This window comes from Grampus griseus (genome assembly GCF_964374135.1).
Source record: "Grampus griseus genome assembly, chromosome: 13".
NCBI classification, from domain to species: Eukaryota; Metazoa; Chordata; class Mammalia; order Artiodactyla; family Delphinidae; genus Grampus; species Grampus griseus.
Genome location: NC_139007.1, coordinates 81,309,590 through 81,323,342, shown reverse-complemented (window position 1 = coordinate 81,323,342; position 13,753 = coordinate 81,309,590). Strand labels below are relative to the sequence as shown.

General features: G+C 43.2%; 2 protein-coding genes across 2 annotated transcripts in view; one reads left to right on the top strand and one right to left on the bottom strand.

Annotated features, from left to right (window-relative positions):
- The window catches only part of PLG (plasminogen), a 45,680-nt gene extending 38,036 nt beyond the window's left edge, over positions 1 to 7,644 (top strand). Inside the window, exons 16-19 of the mRNA XM_082668810.1 lie at positions 112 to 252; positions 2,126 to 2,232; positions 5,653 to 5,798; positions 6,450 to 7,644. Of these exons, the coding sequence (XP_082524936.1) occupies positions 112 to 252; positions 2,126 to 2,232; positions 5,653 to 5,798; positions 6,450 to 6,611 (556 nt within the window). The 3' untranslated portion in view covers positions 6,612 to 7,644. The remainder of the gene's footprint in view (positions 1 to 111; positions 253 to 2,125; positions 2,233 to 5,652; positions 5,799 to 6,449) is intronic.
- A 1,258-nt stretch (positions 7,645 to 8,902) lies between these two features.
- Positions 8,903 to 13,753, bottom strand: part of SLC22A3 (solute carrier family 22 member 3) — a gene marked incomplete at its 5' end in the record, with an annotated part of 87,345 nt that continues 82,494 nt past the window's right edge. Inside the window, 2 exons of the mRNA XM_082668813.1 lie at positions 8,903 to 9,038; positions 13,033 to 13,132. Coding sequence (XP_082524939.1) covers positions 8,978 to 9,038; positions 13,033 to 13,132 — 161 coding nt within the window. The 3' untranslated portion in view covers positions 8,903 to 8,977. The remainder of the gene's footprint in view (positions 9,039 to 13,032; positions 13,133 to 13,753) is intronic.

Genomic DNA, 13,753 nt, shown 5'->3' with positions numbered 1-13,753 from the left:
GTCTCTGATGGTAGGTAGCCCAGTGGGGAGAAGACGCAGTGCTGTGGCTCAGAAGGGCACCCGATGAAGGGCTGGCCCAGATTTTGTTCCTAACGTTGCTGTCTTCTCTAGCTACTCAGCGCCGGCATCATACAAGGTCATCCTGGGCGCACACCAAGAGACCGCCGTTGAAGACAGTGTCCAGGAAATACAAGTGGCCAAGCTGTTCCCGGAGCCCACTCGGGCCGACATGGCCTTGCTCAAGCTGAGCAGGTACTGGCTCGCCCGTGACTCTCACCCTGTGAGCAGTGAGAACATCTGCTCATCGCTGGGTTTATGAGCCGTAACAGAGTTGTGTGTGGGCAGCCCCGTCTAGGACCCCAAAGGCACGGGGCTTTGGGACAGGCATTGACCTTCAAGTGAGAAAACCTGGGCTCAGCCCCACCTGCCTCTTACTAGCCGTGGTCATGACAAAGGCAGCAGGACACAGTTTCCTCTTGCGGAAAAAGAGCGAGTTGAAACATGAGGTACAGGTTACCCCTCAAACTCTCTCACTTAATGTTCCCCAGTCAGCTAATATACATTCATAATCAGAGAATTATTCAATCATTCCAGGCTGACACTCTCTTTTCAGTGTAATAATATATTGGGGAATCCCATGGGATTATGTATATTCCGATGCACTTCATAAAAGGCGATGTAAACACACACACACACTCACAATTCACAAGTGCAGATTCTCCTTCTTCCTATCTCTGGATTTATGTTTCCTGTTGAAATGGGGTTTTATTAAGTCTGACAAAATGATAAATTTGTTAACGTCATTTAAAGTGAGCAGCATTTGGAAACAGGTCACAAGGGAGGCAGCTAAATAAACAGACTGCTATTTTGAGAATAGGCACATTTGGGACAGCCAGCGAGGCACGCAGAGCCCATCGGCCATGCATGATGGGCTCCAGATGACAGCGGGACGACGGTGACGGTGACGAGGATGTGGCCAGCCCAGGGGTCAAGAGTCTGAGTGGGGCTCGCTGGGTCTGGACAGAAAACACTTCACAAGTTTTCTGGGTCAGTAAACTGAGTGACTCCCTGGGGTATTTGGACGCTCTGGAAAGGAAAGAAAGGGCCTTCTTCGCTTAGCCTAAAAAAGGAGCTGATTCGCTTTTCTCCATGGTCCCCTGGGGCCATCAGGAACGCTCTGATCCTTGAGCAAGTCATTTAGTGAACGTGGGTTCTGGATGTGTTCTCCGATAGACTGATACGCTTGGGCTTTTTCGGGTACCCATCCTCAGGCCCCCCAAACCCCAAGAGTCTCAGGCATTGGCGTTCCGCGAGGGGAACCTATACCGTGATGACTGTGGCCCCCGCTCCACGTGAGACGCCAATCTGTTCTGGTAGCTCTGACAGCGTGTGTCTGCTTCAAAGTTGAAGGCCATGATGGTTCTTAATCAGAATCAGGCATTTCTCATCTTCAGTGGGTTTTCCTCCTGAACTTACTAAAATAGAATCAAGTCTAAAAATCAAAGTTCTAATATTTGATTCTCTGGAACTCTAACGTGAAAGTTTTTGGAAAACAACACTACTTTGCTTATGCAAGGTACTTACTTCTAATCCTCTTTGACTTGGTATCTTGCATTATATTGGATTCTTCCAGCCATGGTGTTGTAACATTCATGGGTGAGGAAACTGAGGACCCCGAAGATAGAGCAGCTTCTGCTCCTAGTGGCACAAGGCCCTTGCTATTATTAAAGCCCTGTGATTGTATTTCAGCCGAATGGTCCACCTGCTGACTGAAGCCCTCTTAACTTCATCTAGAAGTGTGCACCTGGTATAAAATTCCCATAGTGCGAGAATAGACCTTAAAAGTCATTGTCATCTCTGTTCCCACCTCTAGTTTCTTGTCCACAACTGGTGCCTTTAAAACAAAATGTTCTATTTTTTTTTTTTTTGACTCATAAGATACTACAGGCAAATGTGGGGATGAAAAGTTGTTTTCTACATTGCGCTGTGTCAGTGAAGCAAGGAAGAAATACCAGCTCAGAGCGTTCTGGGGCTCTGGGGCAGGTGGGGTCTTGTGACCAACAGATGAATGGCAGAAGTCTCCCAGCAGGGCAGTCAAATGTAACTTTTGATGTTTTCCTTTCAGCCCTGCCATCATCACCGAAAAGGTAATCCCAGCTTGTCTGCCATCCCCGAATTATGTGGTCGCGGACCGGACAGTATGTTACATCACTGGCTGGGGAGAAACCCAAGGTAAGATAAATTCTGTGACTCACATGATGAACTTGTTCTGACCTGCAACCTACATTGGAAAATGAGCATGTGTACCAATTTCTATCAGTGAGTGAGGTCCACTCCCTTCCTGACTTTGTCTGGACATCTGCCTCCGTCTCTATAATCAGTCATCAAGGGACATGGATGAGGGGAAGGGTAGTGTTTCCTTGAGACTCTGACCCCAAAAATCCAAGGTTAATATTGTGTCCCCAGGTAAGTAGGGTTTTGACACAAGCTACAAATTAAGGGTGTTAGATTGTCGTTCATGTGAATTAAGCGCACAGAGTTCCCAAACATGGTGCAAATCAACAACAAAAATTATAGTTAAACTAGTCTCCCCAAATACCCACTTGCCTGGCTCTGTGTGGAGACGTTGTTGGGGGTAGGGCAGACTGACAGCAGGGAAAAGAAAGAAAGGTCCCAATTCTAGGATGGTATTTGGTATTGGTTGACGGGGTGAGGATGAGAGAGGAAACGTTTCTGCAGGATCCTGGCTCAGCAGCTGGTACTATATTTTGGGAATCCCGTTTTCTCTTTGCAGTATGCCCTGCATTATATTATAATAAAAATTATTATTATACTCTTCAGACTCGGGCCTAGGAACATTATAAGAATGTCCTAGATCTCTGCCTCACTTTCTCAGAAGCATTGGTCGGAGCACCAGCGTGGGAGTCAGGAACCCTGGAAAGTAGTTCTGGTTCTGCCACCAGCTGGGCGAACGGGACAAGTCACCTTACCTCTTTGTACCATTTGGCATCTAAGCCCTCATCCATAAAATCCGTGTTTTCAAATTACGTTCTACATGTTAGCCTTGGTTTCCTCATCTGTGCCACCCTATGAGGTCACTGTGAGGATTGAGATAGTGCATAGGGAGAGCTCAGTGCTTTGGAGATGGTATTTCAGCAGCTCCTGTGCCTATTAAACGACCACCACTGCCATCACCACCATCATCACCACCACCGTCCTCACCATCACCCTCACCATCTCAGGATCATCATCATCACCATCGCCGTCATGGTAGGCCCTCAACCCTCCCCGTCATCACCACTGTCACTGTCGTCAATAAGTACCACATAACCTGTGTGTAGCTGAGCCCTGATGGAACCCAGGCCTGCCAGACCCCCGCAAGCCCATTCACTGTTTCTTCTGTCTCACCCAGCACCCACACTTTTCTAACTATCACCCTGCACTGGGTTCCCCTGTCTCTCCAGGCCTCGTCTGAATGTCTAACTGGAGAAAATGATTCTCAATGTATTCATTGGATCAGGAGTCACAAAACATGAGTCAGGTCTGTTTACCGATTTTCTATGTGTCAGTAATGACATCAGATCAATCAGCCTCTCCGTGTGAGGTCAGAATTCTCCCCTTTAGTCTCCAGACTTGCCCTGACTTCCGTATTCCAAAGCAAGGTAAGGGTTGATGTCGAGGGGGTCATTCATGTCAGCCCCTCATCAGCAATCGCTGGGTATTTTCGGGGACCTGCTTCGACGTCCCCACCACCCCATCAGGTCCCTAGGTCACCCTCAGCCTCAGGCCCTCAGAAACGCCATCTCTCCTGTGGCCACACGATGGCAGCACCTCTGCACAGACCACGAAGGCGTCTGGTCAACTAGCAGTGGATTTGTCCCTAGCCTCGGGATGCCTGTCTTGCTCAGAAAGCAGATGTAAGAGCAGGACACTCAGTTAAATTAATTTTCAGCAAAAATTTTTGAGAAGGCCGCACCCTCTGCATATCCACCCAATTCAGAAAATGCATCCGCTACCCAATGCTTCTGTGGTCAGGACTTTCGTCCTCAGTGGCTCTGCCTGCCCAGGGCTGGGACTCGCCTCTTCTTTCCAGATGGTGGTTCTCTTAGGTGCTCCCGTCAACTCCAGCGTAAGTTTTCTGAACTCAAGACAATTTTCCGATTTTATTAAAAGTCTTTGGAGAAGAAGCAGTACCTTATTTCTTGGCTGTTTCACGCTGGCAACGCAAAGATTTTGCAAAACTCATGAAAGCTGGGCTTGCAAAATTGGAAAACTGGATTATTTGTGAAAATGCTGAGACGTACCTGGGTGTGTCCATCTGGAAAACATCATCACTTCTTGTGATTGTGCACGGGTTCTATTTCCATTTGCCAAAGTAAGAAAAAGCAGTTTTTCTCACGAAGAAAGAAGTACAGTGAGGAAAACAAGCACATCAAAGAATCTTTACTGGCCCTAATCGGAAAAGAAATGTAAATTAGGAAATAAATTAAGACAATGTCCACCCATCACATTAGCAAGCATTTGAAAATTATTAGACCCCACACGCTCAGAAGGTTGTTGTGCGCTGCTTTTTTTCTAGTGACAGTTTACACTGTCACACCTGTTTAGAAAATATTTGGCAAAGATATTGGGAACCATAAATATGTCTATATAATCCCTCAGAACTTAGACTTAAGAAAATACTAAGGAATATGAATAACCTGTAGGAACAAAGAAGTGACACGTTGGGAGCAGCTGTTGTAGCCAATGAACGTGGTGGTGAAGAGTTTGGGCCATGATGTTGCAGACCCAAGTTCAAATCCCAGCTCCACCGTACTTGCTGGGTGATCCTGGGCCAACTACACACCCTTCCTAAGCCTCAGTTTCCTTAACTGTACAATAGGAACGACAAAAGTGCCTCGGTGATCGGACTGCTTTAAGGATTAAGTGAGCTACACCACATAATGAGCTTGTGCCTGAAAAAGTTAATTGTCAGTAAATGACAGTTGTTCTTTTTTTTAAATATTGTGGTAAAATATACGTAACGTAAAATTTACTTTTTGAACTATTTGGAAGAGTACAAGTCTGTGGCATTTAGCACCTGCACAACGTTGTGCAACCGTCCCCACTGTTTACGGAACACTTGCCTCACCCCAAAAGGAAATCCCGAACCCATTCATCAGTCACTCCCAACTAAAATATGAATTATACAGATTGTAGGTTTATGAAAGTCTTTATGATATAACTTTGTGTGGGAAAAATGTGCACTATGATATAAGTAGTAAAAGAAGCATATAAAAATCCTAGAAGGGAATATATGAAAATAGCAGCACTACTATTTCTCAATCTCCCTTTATACATTAAAAGTAAATTTCTTTATAGTTTAAAAAAAAAAGAAACCAAAACATAACAACACAAACCAACCTCAAAATCCCATAAAGAAGCCCAGGTTAATTAAGTCTAGGTCTTGGGAACATGAAATCTTATATAATGTTTATACTTTCAAGGGTCAAAAAGAAAAAAGAAAGAGTTCTAGTACCGGGAACTGACTTCTTGTTTTATCCAACCTCACGATGAACATGAGATCTATCATTGCTGCTCTGTTGTTCTGGAAGCTTCCTTGCGGACACGTTTTCGATCCAGTCACCACGCGTTTCATCTTTTTAAACACAGGCACTTACGGCGCTGGCTTGCTCAAGGAAGCCCGGCTGCCTGTGATTGAGAACAAGGTGTGCAATCGCTATGAGTATCTGAATGGGAGAGTCAAACCCACCGAGCTGTGCGCGGGGCATCTGACTGGAGGTGCTGACAGCTGCCAGGTAACAAAAGACTAAAGACATCAAAGTTCATCTTGTGTTGGCCTGTTTTGGCCCCTTAGACATTTCAGTCCCAAAGCAGCAAATTCGAGAAGGATTTGTCAGTCAAAGGCCACAGTCTAAATGTTGCCCAGAAACCTTTTAAGTGTGTCTCTGAAGGCTGATTCAGGTCATCTAGGGTGATTTCTTCGGCCTTGAGTTCCACACTGGTTGTAAGGGAATAGTTAGGCACCATCACGGCAACAGCCCCTACGCCTCTGGGAGGGGGATCTTGGGTGGGACTCGGGACGTGGCCTTTCTAGTAGGAAAGGGAGGTTGGTATAAGACAAAGACCCTCCCACACCTCCTTTAAGATTGTTCCTGGGGTTACCCTCCCTAAGAGAAACCCCAAGGCTTGAAGGGATGAATACAGTTTTCACAAGGGATTTCTTTTCCCCCCGGGAAACACTAAATGGTACGGTTTCGTTAAACGTACATTGCCTAGTACTGAAGCACAGCAGATGTTCCAATAATATGTTACTAAGTTCCTTTCTGGTTGGAAAGGGATGTTCAAATACTGGGAACAACTTACATTTGGGTAATAGAAGGATGACATCCCATACTAAAAGGATGGAAGCTTAATCCTCTCATGGTTTTTTCCCTTCCTCTGTGTAGGGTGACAGTGGAGGGCCTCTGGTTTGCTTTGAGAAGGACAAATACATTTTACAAGGAGTCACTTCGTGGGGTCTTGGCTGTGCACGCCCCAATAAGCCTGGTGTGTATGTTCGTGTTTCAAAGTTTGTCACTTGGATTGAAGAAACAATGAGAAAGAATTAATTAGATGGGAGGCAGAGTGAAGCATCAGCAGATCTGAAGCTGGAACCTGGGTAGGGAATTCAGCGTCCTCAAAACTAATTGACGGTAATCAAACTAAGTTTGACACTGTACTTAGCTGCCAGCTACTGCCAACCGCAACATTTGTTTGTATTGCTGTGGATAACTTGTTCCTGTCCATGGACTGCTGGATTCTGTAATAATGAGGCAATACAGCTATGACATTTGTTGAAAATAAACTCTGTACTTCCTTTGACTTAATTTTTTGATTTTCACTGTTTTCATGCTCTTCGTTCATCCTACCAATTGTAAATGGTGTAACTCTTACAGACCTGAGTGATTTCGTTCCCTCTCATAAGGAAGAGAGGAACGAGAAGCCTGTAAGATGAATAGAGAAGCCCTAGTAAGTCACCTATATATTTACCTTGTCACACATCTTTAACGTCTTTATTTTTGGCACTGGGATGAATGTTTTCAAAGCTGCAGCATATATGGGGAATCATGAGCGCAAATTCTGTTCTTGGGAATGAAATCTGTTACTGACAACTTGACTCTAGCCCAGCACAGGAGACCCTGGGCAGACAGCTGTATTCTGAGAAGTAAACCGGGCAATGGAAGTGTCGTAACACAAGACCAGCTAAGAGTCTGAATGGTATTCTGGGTCACATATGAGTCTAGGAATGATGCCAAGAGCCTGGAAAGGAGCAACGAACATATACTGAAGGTGGACTATTTAATTTCCATCAGTAATTGGCTGCCTGGATATGTAGTATACTTTGTCACATGGGAAGAGTGTTTTACAGTGACTCACGTTCAGAAAGAAGAGAAAGGATGCCAATTGATTTTTCTTGACAATTTACATTTTTTTTATTGTTATCAGAACCCAAATGTCAACTCAAAATACAATTCCAAGGTGATAGTATCAAGAAGCAACAGTCATCTCACAGCAAAGAGAAAAATGCAAAAGAAACAAAAATGCAAGGGTGTATGAATAAAGGGTAAGTGCAGCATTACACCCTTAAAGAACTGTGTTTATTTCATTGAAAAATAAAGTATTCATATTCAATTCTGATGTGCTTTAAGGATTAAAAACTTATTTTACAATTAGCACGTACACCGTACATATCGTCACACGTTCACATAGAAACTTTCTTCCTCACTGGCAAGGTTTCCCTTTGGCTCCCATTTTACCTGTCCACCCAAAATAATTCATTAAACAATTCTGCATAAGATACATACTGAACCTGAAAATATAACAAATGTGACATAGAAAGCAGGACATCATAAAGACAGCATATTTGTATTTAAACTCCACATTTCAAAAAGTCTCAGTAACAAAAAAGAACGATCCAATCCCTTATTAGTACCTGTAAAGTCATGTACAATATAAACTTCTGCTCATTCTTTTAAGCATGGATATAACTGACCTTTCTTTCAAACTAAAATGTAAGCTTCTTCCCAAGACAAGGCAAAAGTGTCAAGATTGAATGAGATTTGTCCATAGTTTTCACTCTTGACCACGGGCATCATCATAGAGCTGAACTCACACATATAAGATAAATATCCCTGTATGATTAAAATCTGAAGACCCATGAAGTCATAGTCCATGGGTTTCACCAGTAAAACACTGAATATGTGGCTCTAGGTGTCCACTAAAGGAGGACCGCAGTTACCCTGAATCATCTCAGGACCAATCTGATTTTACAAACAATAGAGCCAAATCCTTGAATTGTCCAGCAGATTTGTTCTTATTTCTGGAACAAGGCCTAAAAGTGCCTGCAACCCTAGATGCTCCAGGAGCTTAAGGGGCTTAAGGTGAGAAGAGAAAGCAAAGGCTCAGAGCCAGGTGGCCCGAGGTCCTTAGATTCAGTCTCCGCATTAACAAGATTCCCACATCTTCATCTTCCCTGGAATCATCAGAACCCTCAGTTCAGAGCCTCCATGTCTTGATCAGATTTGATGAGCCCATTTCTGTACACTTGCCCCAGATCCTTGGTTTGCACATCTTGCATTCCTGATGGAACCGTCATTGAGAACTGGGTGGGGCTTCTCTTGTCTCTCTGTAACCCAGTGGGTCAGAGACACTGCCCCAGCGTGAGAAAAAACCTCAGGAGGAGCTGTGCACACAACGGGCTCTTGGCTAAACCGGTCACATATTACATGTTCCCAGAAACTTTGACAGCACGATGAGTCTTGATTCATCCGACATTGTATAAAAATACTCTGGATAGTCTGAATGTCTATGTAAAGTATTAAAAACACTTGGAGCTGCACAGCTGAAGTGGACACACACACGTCTCTGCAAGGCACGTCGGTTCCTTGGGGGGACCAGCCTGAATAGCTCTTTCCTTGCATCTCTGGCAGGGGGCTCAAAGGTGAGAGCTCAAAACTTGAGTTTTCTTTTTTCTGCCACATTTATAGGAATGTGGACTAACAAAACAAAGGAGAAAAGAGAAAGTCCTTATAAAAGATTACACAACTAGTGAGAAGGAAGTCTTTTTGTTATTACTCAATTTCATAGTTGGTTTTGATCGAATACACTCATGCGTAACTGCTCATAAAAACCCAACTCAAAGGGAACAAAATTAACTGTCTCCAAGTCATTTTTGGCCTGCCCTCAATCCCTAGGCAGGGGTTAATTAGCATTACAGCACATATAAATTCTTTATGAATTTCTACTCTGTAACAGATGGTTTGGAAATGAGCTGCTGACGTGAACAAAAGAAAGCAGAAATGAGAAAATGACTAAGTGCTGTTGTAGAAGCGAAAATGCTAACGGGTTTCCGTAACTTGGGGCTAAGTAGTTTTTGTTCCTGAGTAAGTGATTATAGAATGCAATCAATGTGCTTAACTTGTAAAACCATAGATCAGACTTTTATTAGACGTTTTTTCAAGGGTAGGGACCAGGCATAATGAATTAATTTACCCAATTTTTTAATTATGAAAATTTACAAACAGAAAAAAATTCATGTAAGTTGAATTTTTGTTGGTCGAATTCTTCCTGTGTATGTACTGCTTGTATATTAATTTTCCCTGCACACCATTGAGATGGCCTTCTCACCTCCAAAACTCCATCTCTTCCAATTGTTTAATTCTATTTTTAATATGATTGAATTGGCAAAAGAGTCTTGATCTCAAATCACTCCCTCTTCCTCCACTTTTTCCTGATGAGTTTGAAAATCTGACTTCTGACTGGTTTGGGGATCAAGAATGAGTCTATCACGCTCACTATAAATGAGCAGCAGCAAATGGAGTCGAGTCAAAAAGAAGAATGCAGTGCCTGTCGCTGGAGGGTTGGCACAGAGGGCATTCACAAGAGAGGGCAGCAGATGTGCAGGAAAAGAACTCTGCACCACTGAGTTAGACGTCTTAAAACTCCAATGACACATTCCCAGGCTTGTGCCACCAACAGTCAGCACTGAACTTCTTACTTTTGACCCTATAATCCCGGCCGGGATGCTCTCCTGCGTACTCCAGCCCTGAACAGATCCTGCAGGGCACATCAGCCCATGAGAAGTTGCCCTTAAAGTTTGGATATCTTATTTGAAGATAATCCTATTTCCTTTCTCACCATTTCCCCTGCTTTATCTAACCTTAAATAGTCTTCTTTCCTTTGGTCTGTTAGCATGACTGCAATTGGAGTGACAGGGTTGGACACCGCCCACCCTGATCTGGCCCCCATACGCTCATACAAACCAAATAATTGTCTGTGATGACACAGCTAGCAGCATGTTTATCCTTTCTGGATGATGCAGGTCTTTCCATGATGTAACACTCAAGAGGACAGTTTTGATACCTTTTATAAATTTCTTTTTTTAAAAAATATTTATTTATTTATTTATGGCTGCGTTGGGTCTTAGTTGCAGCACTCGGGATCTTTCATTGTGGCACGCGGGCTTCTCTCTAGTTGTGGCATGGGGGCTCAGTAGTTATGGCGTGTGGGCTTAGTTTCCTCGCGGCACGTGAGATCTTAGTTCCCCAACCAGGGATCGAGCACGAGTCCCCTGCATTGGAAGGCAGATTCATAACTACTGGACCACCCACCAGGGAAGTCCCCCCTTTTATAAATTTCTTAACTTAATTTTGGTTTATAAAATGGCAATGTCTTAAAGAGAATCTCCCACCACACCTCAGACTTCACGTAGCATTGTTTTACGCTAAAACATAGGTAGAGCTTTGGTTGAGGAATAAGCCATTACCTATCAGTTTACTTACAAACAAGCACAGAATCTGATTGGGTTACTTCATGGGACGAATGTCCACCTGTGCTCTGATTGGCCAGTCCTGTTAGAAGTCAGCTGGTGGTTTGGTTTTGAGTACACTGATAAGCCTTTCTTAGGAAAGTTCTGAGATGATTCGTCAATCTTATTTTTCAAAATAGCATCAAGAAATAGGACTATGAAATCACTGTATAGGTTTTAAAGGTCTGGTTGAAATACTTCTGAGCGATGGTTGCCTATCTCTGGGGAGGGGGATGGGACCTCATTAAAAGAGGATATGAAGAGAGAAATTTCCAATACTACCAGGGGATTCTTGCTATTAAAATACTCATAATCAAGTAGGATACAGCATAAGATAATAAAACTACCCAAAACAACAGTCACACCTGTACACTGGACAATATCAATCCCAGTACTAGCATGTAGAAGTTGTGAAGTCTCTCTGAGCATAGATTTCCTAGTATACAAAAAAGTAACGATAAGAACTTGTATTGCACACAATCACTTTGAGTATTAAAGGAAATGACATATATGAAACCATTGACCACGTATATAAGGACCTAAAAAATGTCGGTTTCTATTCTCTTCCCAGTCTGTCAAGTGAAGAATAAAACTGCCATGAGGTTACTAACATTTCAGTCTTGTCATAAATACTTTTGATACACTTTTTAAAAATTTAGAGATCCATACTCTTAATTTCTAGGTCACTGTTTAGAAGAAGATGGATTTTTATTTTTAAAATTAGCTGTTAGGAGCTTCTCTGGTGGTGCAGTGGTTAAGAATTCGCCTGCCAATGCAGGGGACACAGGTTCGATCCCTGGTCCAGGAACTAAGATCCCACATGCCGTGGAGCAACTAAACCTGTGCACCACAACTACCGAGCCTGCGCTCTAGAGCCCGCGAGCCACAACTACTGAGCCTGCGTGCCCACAGCCTGTGCTCCGCAAAAAGAGAAGCCACCACAATGAGAACCCTGCGCACCACAACGAAGAGCAGCCCCGCTCACTACAACTAGAGAAAGCCCGTGCCCAGCAATGAAGACCCAATGCAACCAAAAATAAATTTAAAATAAATAAATAAAATTAGCTGTTAAATTATTTCTTTTTAATTCACAAATGAGGACTTCCCTGGCAGTTCAGTGGTTAAGACTCCACACTTCCAATGCAGGGGACACAGGTTCGATCCCTGGTCAGGGAGCTAAGATCCCACATGCCACGTGGTGCAGCCAGAAAATTTTAAAAATTTAAAAAAATAAAATTCACAAATGATACAAGACCATGAGTTGTAATTAAAAAAATAAAAAATCGAACAATTCAGAATTCTATGGGGTATAAAAGTAATGTCCTCCCTTCCACATCCCCACTTCCCGAACGATTTCTATCCCCAGAGGGTATATTTTATCATTTTAGATCTTTTCCTATGCATTCTCATATTCATATTCTCTCTTCCTATCTTTTTATTATGGAAGATTTCAGAGGAGATTAGAATATGTGTACTGTGGATTTTTCTTGATATAACAAAAACATATTTCATATTCATATGTTGGTTGGATATTAACTTTCCCTGTACACCATTTAGACACCCTTTTCCCAAATTCAGTCTCTTTCTCACTGTCCTTCTCCTAACTTCTTTCTATCTATGTATCACTTATCATTCATCTATCTATCTATCGATTGAGCTATCATTCTTCTATCATCATCTGACTAGCATTTATTTTCCCATCTAGTTATAGAGAGGGATTACTCTTGGTTTTATTTTTTAATAAATACTATAACACATTGTTCTGTGACTTTTCACTTTGTAATCCATCTTGAAAATCCTCCATGTCTTTCCATATAGCTATATCTCAATTATTTTATAGATATATTATCATTTTCACCATCGGTTGCCTATCGATGCACATTTAAATTATTTCTACTTTGTCCAATCATCAGTCTCTTTCCTTTAGATTCCTTCTGAGTTTTAACACCTTATTTGGAAATGTTTCCCTCTTCATAACCACATTTAAAAAATAAAACATATTCTTTTACAGATTTGCTTTACATTAACCTTTTAAATCTACTTTGAACTTTTTGCTTAAGATGTAAGATAGGGATTTAATATTATATTTTCCCCCCTGGATGTTCGATTTTCTTAGCACCGTCCTTTCCCAGTGGGTTTGAAATGCTGCTTTTAATTAGGATGTGCTGCATTTTGTACCGTACCTGCCAAGTTTTTCTACATCATCCACTGTTTCTGGCAGGGCAATGCCCTTGGTTTCAGGCAGAAGCATCACAAGAGCACCGCAGACAGATGCCAGGATACCTGTGGAACAGGAGAAAGGCGTTACGGTACCGGGAACGCACAGCGCCCCCTCATGGCCCCCTGCTCAGTCTGGAAGCCGCTGTGCTCGCTACCTGGACTCACCCTGCCCCGCAGCAGCCCTCTGGTCACCCTGCCCAGCGTTCCTCTGTCATGATTTCACAGGTTCTCAGCCTTCCTCAAACTCTAGACAGTTCCATCGCTCCTGTGCTCTTGGCATCCATCCATTCATTCACTCGTTTCACAATTTACTGAGGACCTACCAAGTGCCAAACACTCCGAGAAGCCCTCACCTCCTACTTCACAGGGAACATAGAAGCCACCAGTGAGGAGTCCCTCAGCCTCCTTTCACGGCACCCTGCCCCTCCCCTTCCTGCTTCCATCATGTGACACCCAAGACTTGTGCCCACATCTGCCCGAGAGCATCTCCTGGCGTCTTTGTGGGCTCCGCGCTGTAGTGATTCATCTCCCTCCAGCACCTTTAACCCATCAGTGGTCGCCTTGAAACATATTCAAATCTCTCCTCTTTAAAGAGCCTTCTATCAACCTCACCATCCTCCCTTCTTCCGTTCTTTAGAACCACAGTTCTTGAAACACCATCCTCTCCTATTTTCTACACATCTT